Raw genomic sequence first — 12,243 nt, forward strand, 5'->3', positions numbered from 1 at the left:
TAGGTACATGTACTTGAATGATTCATGTGAATTTTTAAAAATAATAATCCCAGTTGCAATATGTAAAACTCATTTTGATCAATGACATCAGTATTATCTTAATAAGGCACCTTACTTTTGTTTGTAAGTGATAGAAAATTTCTGCCTTCTGGAAAATATATTCATATTAAATACTTTAAGCTGATATCTATTTGCTCTGTGTAAGCTGCAAAACCTCAGAGGTAGACCAGTTGTATTAAAGATTTGTTATAAGTATACATATATATACACATGATATTTGTAATCTGTTGTTAATTTGTTTACTGTTGATTTATGAATCAGTATTAATATCTACTGTCAATCTGTGATGCTATTTTAAATTATAACTGTGATGCTAGAAACATTCCATCCAATGTGAAGAAAATTCAGATTTTTATTCTAATTGATTGGCATGTTTAGATTTATATTATCTTTTATGGTGGCAATATACAATATACTTGTATTTGGATTTGTTTTTTAACAGTTGTGAAAAAAATAATCATTTTACTCTGCTTAATTTTAAGAGGTATTACAGCAATAATTTTTTATAAGGCATTGACTTTTCTTGAAATTGTAGAAAATGTTTCAAAAATATTTTATAAATCTTTGAATGTAGGCACTGTTTAAGCAATTTGTAATCAATCAATTGATTATTAATAAAAATTATAGCAACTGTTAAATTTAATTATATTAAAGATATAGAAATTATACATCTTTGTATATGTCTATTTTTTATTTATCAATTCGTCTTTTTTAAAGAATGTACATTTCTCATTTGACCATTAAACTAACAATAACGGGTCATTAAAAAAACGAGGAAAGGAATTAAGGATTCGACAGTTCTTTAACTGAATACTTCACAAAACAAGATAGAAATTCAAGTACTTTCTTGTGACTAAAAAGTCAGAGAAAAAATTGACCTTGGCCTTAATTGGTGTTTTGTAGAACTTCAAAGCTGGTTTATTTTTTACATTGGGTTGGTCCATCTGTTGCTTGTTAAACTGTGCTCGTTATCTACAGAATGCACGATCACTTCATAAAGTTATCGATAGAAGTATTCTTTACAGTTATTTCCGTTGAAAGTCGATTTAATCAAAGGATATTCTGTAATTATTTTGCATTCTTCAACTCACAGAATTAATCGACGAATTGTCGGTGTTTTATTAATCATCCGTTTTTGTTGCAGATAACTCTATAATATGGGGCATCCATGCATTTGATTTTACGAATTGTAGAACTGAAATGTATCTACGCCCTTTACCTCTTACGATATTGCCAGAGAGAGAGAGAGAGAGAGAGAGAGAGAGAGAGAGAGAGAGAGATTTACTAAGATTCTTGGGCTTATACATGGATTAGCGGTATACAATGTTATCATTACTAAATAAATTAATGTATACATTTTTTCCCGTTAATCAATGACAAAGGTACATGATGTTGAAACTCGTTATCCTAAAATATGTGCTTTTCAGCAGAATTTAACCCACATACATACATGCATCGATTAAACTTAATACATGTACATGTAATGTCTGTTTAATATGATTTTTTTGGCCAACAGTAAAGTTGTGAGTTATGTCATTGTCCTGTGGCTGTGGTTTGTGTGAGTGAGGAACTCTAAGTGACGTTTCCGTTCTCCCATTTCACGAGAGTTCACCACCCCCCCCCCCCCCCCCTTCTCGTCGTCGCTCTTTCTTTGTTTTACATGTAATCTTGACGTTTAACACTTAACCTTCTAACAAACATTGCGTGCGGCTCATTCAGCTACGTATCAGAGGTAACCCCAACAATGCTTTTCCCTTTTATTGGGTTGCTTTGCTATTGATAACTTGCTTCCCTCAGGATTTGGATACCTTCTAAAAGTGAAATTTGCTGACAAAGTCCGTAGTTTAAAGTGAGTAGATTTTTCCTGTTTTAAAAAATGAATGTGTCTTTATTGTCTTTTAACGAAACGGACAAATATTTCTCAACCCTACTTCAACGATTGAACGACAACGCCATAAAAGATAACTTCATTCCAAGTCTAGTGTTGACAATTTCGATGATTATGATCGGAATACCAGGAAATGTTCTTATTATCGTAGTTTACATGAAAAGATGGAAGAAGTCCACCAGCAGAATCTTTATCCTTGCTCTTGCTTTTAACGATTTGTTCAACTGTTTATTCACCATGCCGGTGGAAATCTACTTTATATCAAACATTTACAAGACGGATTTGCCGTATCTGTGCAAAATTTCTCGATTTTTCACTTTCTGGACCAATGACGGCTCCTCTTTGATATTAATGGGAATTGCCGTGGACCGATTGCAACGTATTTGCCACCCATTTAAACTACAACTCTCTATATCGACAGTCAAAAAGATCGTGATAGTGTCAATGGTGGCCTCTTTAATGGTGGCGTGGCCATCCTTGTTCATTTACGGAACAACTAATATGCAAATACCAGTGGACCGAAATAAAAGTGTTAATGCTAAACTGTGTCTGTATGCAGAGACACCTAGCGTTCGACTGGACCACTCTGTTTTTGTGTTTTTCATCATGGCAGGGAACTCTGTGCTGGATGCATTCTTCCTTGTTGTATACGGAATAATCTTGTATCACGTCAAAAACTCTGGCAGAGAACTTCGAAAAATGTCAAAGGCGAACCTGTACTCGGGGAACGAATTCCGTAAGACGTCCGATGAATTGCCTGCAAACCAAAATGGTTTCAAAACAATGTCAAAAGAAAAGAGCAAATTGGCTGTCAATTTTCGTAAAATGTCTTTAGTAGAAATGAGTTCCAGAAACGACACCAGGAAATTGCCCAGCCAAGAGTCCAGTTCTAAACCAATAAAGCGCTTCTTCTCGGAGGAATGTCTGACAGTCGCTGCTAGGAGGAAACTCTTTGCCCAGAGTCGTCAAAAGTTGTCCAGCGTTTCCAGCATAAGCGGAAGTCGTAGAACGTTATCCCTTGGCAATGACCACTTCCGGAAGGCCAAGACCACCATGATGTTATTCTCAGTGACGGTTTTATTCATTATATCTTTCGTTCCCTATACAGCGTTAATGACCATTCGGAACTTCGACTCTGAATATTACAACCGGTTATCCGCTTCCGGGAAGTCGATATATCAGTTTTTTATTCGTTCGTACTTCCTGTCCAACGCTCTCAATCCGCTTATTTATGGATATATCAGTGAACATTTCAGAACTGAGTGTAAAAGTGTTCTTAAAAATATGTTATGTTTACGCTCATGAGCTGTTTTAAATACTTGGGATACAAGGCAGACTTTCCAATAGGCCCTTAGAACATGTACATGTAGCATGACCAACTATATACTAGTAATAGTTAATTCTAAAAGTTGTCTTGGTTATGATTGGAGCGCATTAGACAAAAAGTTTGGTTCATTAAAAATACATATTACAAAACTCTTCAATAGGCTAGAATCGTCTCTCTGTACGCTATGCACAGTAGTCAGGCCAACAAAATTTATTCTTCATACTGCCACAATCTCACATGCAATGAAACTACATTTTGAGTACAATGTTTGTACAGATTGTGCAGTGTAGATATGTAATGCGTTTGTGCATGGATAAATAATTGACTTTTGTATAATTGAGGACAGGAGTATACTAGTATATGATTGCTCAAGTGCATTTGTGTTTTAAAATGTGTGCAATGTATGTCTAATGATCATCCATGTAAAATATCATTTAATTAGTATACTTAAACAATAAAATGCTTTCTTTGGTGATTCATTCGGGATATGAAGGTAGCGACATTGCAGGAAAAATACATAACCCGCGTTAGCGGGTTATGTAAATTTTTCCTGCAGTGATCGCTACCTTCATAACTCGCATGAATCATCAAAGAAAGCATTTTATTGTTTATATTAACATCTTTCTTTAACTAATCAATTAACTGATTATAAAAAGTAAGTAAAATTCACTAATTTACTGTTATTGTAGTAAGTACGTTAGCTAAAAGAAACAGCCAAATCGTCTCCTGTGAGACTTTGAGTCTGACATCATCATGATTATTTTGTGCAGTCCGTGATTTTACCTAGGTCGCTGTAGGTTCAGACCAATCGATAAACAGGGCGTGTCAATTTTAGTCCTGTCACTTTCAGCCGCTGTAGATTTCGACCAATCGATAAATGGGGCGTGTAGCTTTCAGTTTGGCTGTTTCTATAGAGCTATGAATTAACTATAAGTTTCCGTAAGAAATAGAGGAAATTATACTTGGTAGATGTAAATATATGCATATAAACTAGGAATGTATTTACAAACGCATGCTGGATACACCTTCCAAAGCAATTAAGTGACAACTTGTTTTCCCAATTTCACGATATCTATTGCTGCCTAATCAAGTTGAATTACTTAATTACAAATGATGTTTATACTGCATTGTGTGAAACATAGAAGTAATTCTGTTTGTTGAGAATGTCTTTAATGTGTGGTTATGTTGTCAAGTGCAAATATGAGTAAAACAAAACATGATGTTTATCGTCCGATGAACGACATCAGGATTTTACACAACCATCAAAGTTCTTTTTGTTTTGATTCCATTTCTCATTTGAATTTTTAATATAGTAACTTGTATATTCTACAATGATTAAAGGATCTGATATACATGTATTGAGAACGTTGTGCCTATGTTATTCTCAGGAATTGGCATTAAAAAAAAGTTCCGATTTTTTGTACGCTAACACTGATTTCATTCAATCAGGATTAAGAATTGCAGTTTTCAAAGTCAAATTTGCATGGTCCCTGGACAATTATTGAGACATGGACTATGACATACATCCGGGGTAGTGCGTACAGTGTCTGGATTAAAGACTGATTGATTCTCTATGACGTCAAAGACCACGACAGAATCTTCGGAACATTGTGTACATATTGTGAATATTTTGTCTTGCATATCTGAGACCAGCAGATTCTATGTATTGGATCACAGACCAGGATTTGCTAGCCTGAAATCAAATTCAAGCACATATGTAATATTATGTAACAGATTCATTAAAAATTAATTTACATGAGGTAAATCATAATGCTTTTCAGATTTTGAAGTTTGAATAAAATGTATTGTTATAAATTGGGTTTTGACGTTGTGTTAAGCACCTCGGTATCGTCATGGCGTGTAGTCGGAGTCGAACCCGTAACGTAAGATTTATACTGCAGTGAATCGAAAACAGAAAATATATTTACCCTAATAAAGATACATGATACTAAATCACTCGAAATACTCTATTTGTACATGTAACTATAAACACCAGTGTGTTTCTAGTTTCAGTGTTTCCAAGTGTTATGAACGTAAACGATATCACTCGGTACATCAGTACTTTTAATGTACATGTACAGCTTTCTCACGAAATGAGTATAAGACGCGTGTGTTGTGTGCATTAGGAGATTTGGTGTGATTTGTCTTCATAATAACAGCAGCTGAACCAGCGGTATATCCCGCCTACGGTACGACAGGCTGTCCCCAAAAGTACACGCCCAGGGTAAGACAGGCTGTCCCCTAAAGTACACGCCTACGGTACGACAGGCTGTCCCCAAAAGTACACGCCCAGGGTAAGACAGGCTGTCCCCTAAAATACACGCCCAGGGTACGACAGGCAGTCCCCTAAAGTACACGCCCAGGGTAAGACAAGCTGTCCCCTAAAGTACACGCCCAGGGTACGACAAGCTTTCCCCTAACGTACACGCCCAGGGTACGACAGGCTGTCCACAAAAGTACTCGCCCAGAGTACGACAGGCTGTCCCCTAAAGTACTCGCGCAGGGTACGACAGGCTGTCCCCTAAAGTACTCGCCCAGGGTACGATAAGGTGTCCCCTAAAGTACACGCCCAGGGTAAGACAAGCTGTCCCCTGAAGTACACGCCCAGGGTACGACAGGCTGTCCCCTAACGTACACGCCCAGGGTACGACAGGCTGTCCCCTAGCGTACACGCCCAGGTAACGACAGGCTGTCCCCTAAAGTACTCGCCCAGGGTACGATAAGGTGTCTCCTAAAGTACACGTGCACGCCCAGGGTAAGACAAGCTGTCCCCTGAAGTACACGCCCAGGGTACGACAAGCTGTCCCCTTAGTACACGCCCAGGGTACGACAAGCTGTCCCCTAGCGTACACGCCCAGGTAACGACAGGCTGTCCCCTAAAGTACTCGCCCAGGGTACGATAAGGTGTCCCCTAACGTACACGCCCAGGGTACGACAGGCTGTCCCCTAACGTACACGGTCGTAATGATGACACAGAGCTGGCAGGCACTGAGCTGACAGTTATATCCACTCTGTTCAGTGAATTGATTAGTCTCAATTTAACATCGATTTTGTATTTACATGTACAATGCATTTCTTGGGCGTTATAGGCTTTGAATGCCCTGCTTAAAAAAATCGTTTTATTATTACACAGACATCGTGTCTATAGATAAGTTTGAATTTTTTTAAACTAGTAAAATGGGGATATATATTGTTATTAGATGAAGTTTTCTCGATCACATATGGGTAGCAATACAATCAATGATCACGTCTATCAATCAACCAAGCAACCAATCGATCGATCGATTGATCAATAAATCCAATATTCAACCGTTCATTTTATGTTAGAAAGGTAAATGTCGTAAAAGATCTGAAGAATGGAAGGTCAAATCTTTTTGAAATGATCATGATGAACATTAAAAGAAAAACTCGCACTATGACCAAGTTTGAGCGTCTCAAGATGTTTGGTACATTGAATCTACTCCGGAACAAGCCTGAAGGTCGTTATCTGAGAGGGCGAGAAGGTTCTCTATCAATAAAAGCCTTAGAGGTTCAGTGACATGCATATATTTCTCCTCTTATTGTAAGAAACAATTAGTCAGCATAAGATCCCATCTTTTTAAGATGGATGTGTTTAATGCGCATTCAAGTGCTAGTAACACCTTGAAAATGAATGCGCAGTTATCTAATTTCTAACACAAACAAGACTGTTCACCCTCCCTCCCTCCCCCAATAAATAAAAGACTTATAACATTAAACATGATCATTTTTCCAAATTTTTATTTTTGATTTAAATGCGATTAAGCATAATTATAATAATAGCTTTGTTATTAGACACGCTGTGTATTTTTCAATAGAGAACCTTATAGTCAGTTTGGATAAACAATAACAGCATTTTGCCTCTTTCACTTTCAGTATACATGTCAATCCAAAATAAAACCCAAAAAACAAAGTGTAATTGTTTTTTGATTTTGATGATTTATTAATTATTCTGTCATTTTGCCAATTTTTGATTTACTGGTAGCATTTAAGACAAAAATAACACGACGGACGTCGAGAAAAATGATTCTTTCTGAAATTAGGATCTAAATATATTACGATTTAACTAATCAGAGTTAAATCCATTTATCAAAGGGAAATCATGTTTAGATTTTATCATATTTACATTTTATTTTATTATCAACTCATAAATCTCGGCACATATTTCACTATTATTCCCACAATAACCTGCGCCTCCTGGTAACAGCCTTACCATCGGCCTTAAATTTTGGGCTATTAGCCAAACCTGTGACGTCATTCTGTACTTGCATCAGTCATCCTTCAAAAAATTCAATTGACAGTTATTTGCATTTGTGTATATATTATGGACTAGGTGAGCAAGCAGTTGAGCATCTGTTCCCAGGGCTCAAACTTTTGCTTTGCTTGTTTGTTAGGGGTTCCCTATAAGGCAAGAATTGATGCCTGGCTCCCACATTTTTTAAGCAGCTATGGGCAATCATCGCCAAATAAAACTTAAAATAAAATACTGTGTAGTTGTTTTTCATTGGGCGATTCCCCAAACTTGTTTTGTTTTCTGTATTTCATCTTTGATAAATATTTATATAAAACCCTTTGAGTCATAGATTAACAAATTTAAATGTACTACATGTAAGGAATCTTATGTCAAAGTTTTGATATCACTTGCTATATAGCCTATCTGGTTTAGATATCTCATTCCAGTTTCATTTATCCCTAATTATCTCCACTTGGAAGGGAACTTTTAAAAATCTACACTTGAATGAAGTTGAAAGACGTTCACCTAAGGACGCATTGCGCCAAGTTTAGTTGAAATTGGCTCATTAGTTCTTGTAAAGATGATGGAAATATATAAAATTTACAATGGTTAACCATAAGACATGAATCGGACATGACGGTATAAATCATTCATACATTCATTCAGGTATAGTAAACGTGGTTGTTTATTCTTCATCATACTCGTTGATTCTCTTCCCTGCATCACCTACCACGCTACCATCTTCTGTTGTGTAATTCGGTATGGCATTCACGCATTTTCCCCAGCTTACATCTCCGTAAGTGTCCAATGTATCATGTCGTTGGATCTCTCGCCTCGTCACAAACCTATCCCGTCATTTCATACATATCATCCTTAATCTTACGTCATCAGCCCCTGGAATCACGCCTCTTTATCTTACTATGATTACCCTTGAGTGTCATAGAATAGTCATGATCATGTTTTTGCTTCAAAATGCCACATCTCATCATGCGAAACCTTTTGAAAATTATTGATTAAAGTAAACCTTTTGAAAATTATTGATTAAAGTAATACTTTAATCAATAATTTTCAAAAGGTTTCGCATGATGAGATGTGGCATTTTGAAGCAAAAACATGATCAAACATGATCATGACTATTCTATGACACTCAAGGGAGATGCATGATCAGATTCATGTAACATAATCTCACATTAAAGTATCAAATTTTTTTTCATACTACCTAGCTATTTTCACCGCTACCGATATCGGTCTACAATCGATCTCTTTAAAAACATATACATATAATTATTTTAAGTAAATGAAAAAAATTGCGAGGGGTGGGGATATGGGGGTTGAACAATGTATTCAAAGAGGATGCACAATGGAAAAAATCAATTTAGATATATTAGTGGAATTTTTCTACATATACAATTGAAAAAGTTTATCATCAAACTTTACTCCCGCGTTGAACTCTGTTTTCGTAACGTATTTTTGATTTGATAGGTAATTTTTTGGTTATATTGGTCTCCTTCTAAAGAAGAGCTCTGTAAAATTTAAGGTAGATGTAATCAACAGGTGCATAATATATTATCTTATCAAATCATTGAAAACTTTCCTTTGATAAATGTAAACTTCTTGAATGAAATATATTTAGACGTTCACATTGGCAGCAGTTTGCGACGTTGAACGGGGTGGAGGGTGGGGTCTTGGTACTAGTATTTAATGTACCGTGATTCCATGACTGAAGAGTCAACTTATTGTTTGAGACTTATTTAACCTTTGTAAAAAAATAACGAATTCAACTGCGATTTTTGTTAAGGTTTACTGGCCGAAGTATACCGAGAATGCAGAAAGTATTGCAAATGATCATGCACTGAAACACAGTCTGACAAGTCCCAGAGGGAAAAACAGCCCAAGAAATGATTGCGCTACAAAAACGTTATTTGCTGACTTTTACTATTCTGATGTACACAATTGAACCAAACATGACTTACTTTAGTATAGCTTAACATAGAACATAGAAGAATATAGTTTAGCATGGTCTACTAACTAAAGCATACTATAACAATATGGCGTATTATAACACACTGTTGTAAAAGTCATAACGTGTAGTATAGTACAAAACAGTTTAAGTGTTACATCAGTTATAATTCGATACAGGGTCAGGAATTTGAAACAACAACAAAGCCCCAGTGGTCGTGGTAGTTGTCTAAAGTTTTATCACCATGTTGCTTTCTTTTTTGGAGAATGAGCTATTAAAATCAATGTTACATTTCTATTTCAAACAATTATAAAAAAGCAGCCTATGTCAATAAATAAAATCATTAGAGAAAACTGACATTTCAGTCATAATTGAAACAGAAGTTTGATATTTTGTCGATATTTCTTACACATCGTGAAATATATAAAGAAATTTGAAGTCGCGTTCAGAATTGTGATCAAATCCATCACCTCCCCAACAGACGAGAAAAGTAAGAAATAAAAGAAATGACTTTCAGCTCTTTGCAGACCAGAAATAAAGGCGGAAATTGCAATAGGAATTTCTGATAGAACATATATCATTACTATAATTATAAGCATCAGTGTTGTTTTATTATACTCCACAGAACTTTTTTTCGTTGTGGATATATCTGAAGAAGTCGTCATCTGATCTTTTTTGCGTTTTGCCTCGCGGATTGATTTCACCATATAACCACTTAAGGCGATCATTAATGCGCATGGTAATATTTTGAAAACGACTCCATATACCCAGAGAATTGGAACTTGATATTCATGGACGTGGTTATCGGCAAAGTTAGATTTTCTAATCCAAAATCCAGTTTTATTTGTTGATTGGTCTGCAAGATCGTATACCTCGTAATAAAAATAAAACGGTAATGTAGCCAAGAGAACCGAAAGAACGCCGGAAACCATTATGAATCTTGTGATTTTCATCTTACATATCTCTGTTTTTGCACACCTGCGACAGACGTGAAAATAACGAATGACTGCAAGAGCCACTGTTAGGAAATTGGACAACATATGGAAAATAATGTAAGCATGGAAACAAATAATCACCATCTTCATTCCTGCCTCTGAATGATATACACTAACGTATGGGCCAGACACATGATAAAAGTAAACATTGAATATCAGATAGGACAATAGAGCCAGGCCATCTGTGACCCCGAGGGAAGCAAGAAGGGTGTCCGACACCGACGCCGATTGTCTCGTCCAAGCTAAGTAGTTTACGATGTTCAACATCACTCCTATACTGCACACAATGGTACTAATGTAGCCATGGATTTCGCGATATCCAAACATGTCCTCACTTCCAGTGGAAGAGGTGTTATCCATCCTTTTTGATAAGATGGAGTGTAGCAAAAATGATCCCTTCACGAAGAAATATCACGATTTTAAAGAAAATATGATAATATTCTCCGAGGATCTTTAATTACTAGTATCTGCTATTGCCTTAAGTATTCTGGTGGCGTTTCTCAGTTTTCTCTTAAAGTCAAACCCTTTTATCTTCCAGAATGCTAAATTCACATAGTTGCTTTTTTGCTGAGCTGATGCGATAAATAAACTCCACACAGATTACGATCAAAAAGATTTTTTCACGATGACAGGTTTTAATTACGATGATCCTCATTAAATAGTTATAAACTGAATACAAACCGGATTTCGGGGATCAATAATCGCACCTTTCGACCAACAGGAAGTAGGGATTCATTGGATTGATTCCTTTATCCTCCAAAGAAATGAATAATCAAAACCGATTTGTAATAAAAGTTTCCAGGAAAAAAGAAGCAATATCGTAGTGCGGTATAGATTTTGTCAAAGGTTGAATTTTTATCCAGAAAGGGCTCGTCGCAGCATTAGAGAGCTTTTGTCTGATTTCTTCCATATCGTTTGTCATCGAATTCCAGATGAACTGAGCATGAACTAGAATAACTTTTTAAATTGTGAAATGAAATCTAGCGTAAACGTTTAATAATTGATTTTATACATCGCAGAACAATACAACAGAGATCCGCTGGGATGTTATGAGTATATTTGATTGCAGTATTGTGAGAAACGGAGTCTGCCAAACGGTAAATAGCTCGTGAATTATTTTGATTTCCATTAGTTGCCGGTCTGTAACTGCACTGGATGTTATGCTGTAAATATACCTGTAACTTTCGGCAAACAAAAAGTTGCTGGAAATAAAGTATGCAGCAAATAGACATGACGTTGTCAAAAACATTTTTTGTACGTTGCTGTAGCTTACAGCATGCCATGTCAAATGTTACCGTAGAGTTACAATGTAGACATACAGCTGAAGTCTAACTGCTGCATTAGTTGAAAATTCATTTTTCAAAACAAAACTTTGTGATATTCGTCGTTTTCAAGAAATAGTTCAACAGTACTTAACACTTACCCACCGTATCATTGTACTGTAAGAAAATGCAACAATTTAAAGTGGAGACCACGTGATTAATGCAAAAACGTGATAGACGAGGCCTGAACGTAGTGCGTAATGCAAGAACCTCTTCAAAGTATAAGTAAGATGAAAATACTTGAATTTTTGCCTGAATTTGTATATACATGTAAACTTTGCATACCCATTATATTATGCAATTTTGATATATCCGAAAAATAAAAGAAGTGGCTATGTTATGCATGTTTTTTTTTAAGTATCTCAAAACACTTTTTGAATCGAACATCCAAATATTTTTCAATATTTTTATATAATACGATGAACGTCCTACTTCTTTA

The 12,243-nt window shown here is 35.9% G+C and overlaps 2 protein-coding genes across 2 annotated transcripts; one reads left to right on the forward strand and one right to left on the reverse strand.

Moving 5' to 3' along the window:
* Nucleotides 1-1,715: 1,715 nt before the first annotated feature.
* Nucleotides 1,716-4,633, forward strand: LOC117687803 (cholecystokinin receptor type A-like). The gene is made up of 2 exons (XM_066085833.1): nt 1,716-4,365; nt 4,523-4,633. The coding sequence occupies exon 1, from the start codon at nt 1,937-1,939 to the stop codon at nt 3,251-3,253; it is 1,317 nt and encodes a 438-aa protein (XP_065941905.1). The 5' UTR covers nt 1,716-1,936; the 3' UTR covers nt 3,254-4,365; nt 4,523-4,633.
* Nucleotides 4,634-9,306: 4,673 nt separating this feature from the next.
* On the reverse strand, nt 9,307-11,992 carry LOC136275806 (G-protein coupled receptor dmsr-1-like). The gene has a single exon (XM_066085834.1). The coding sequence runs from the start codon at nt 10,840-10,842 to the stop codon at nt 9,853-9,855; it is 990 nt and encodes a 329-aa protein (XP_065941906.1). The 5' UTR covers nt 10,843-11,992; the 3' UTR covers nt 9,307-9,852.
* Between the last annotated feature and the right edge of the window lie 251 nt (nt 11,993-12,243).

The sequence above is a fragment of the Magallana gigas genome, chromosome 5, assembly GCF_963853765.1.
Source record: "Magallana gigas chromosome 5, xbMagGiga1.1, whole genome shotgun sequence".
NCBI classification, from domain to species: Eukaryota; Metazoa; Mollusca; class Bivalvia; order Ostreida; family Ostreidae; genus Magallana; species Magallana gigas.

Coding starts and splice junctions, on each gene's coding strand:
- LOC117687803 (XM_066085833.1), top strand. CDS start 1,937: ATGAATGTGTCTTTATTGTCTTTTAACGAAACGGACAAATATTTCTCA.
- LOC136275806 (XM_066085834.1), bottom strand. CDS start 10,842: ATGGATAACACCTCTTCCACTGGAAGTGAGGACATGTTTGGATATCGC.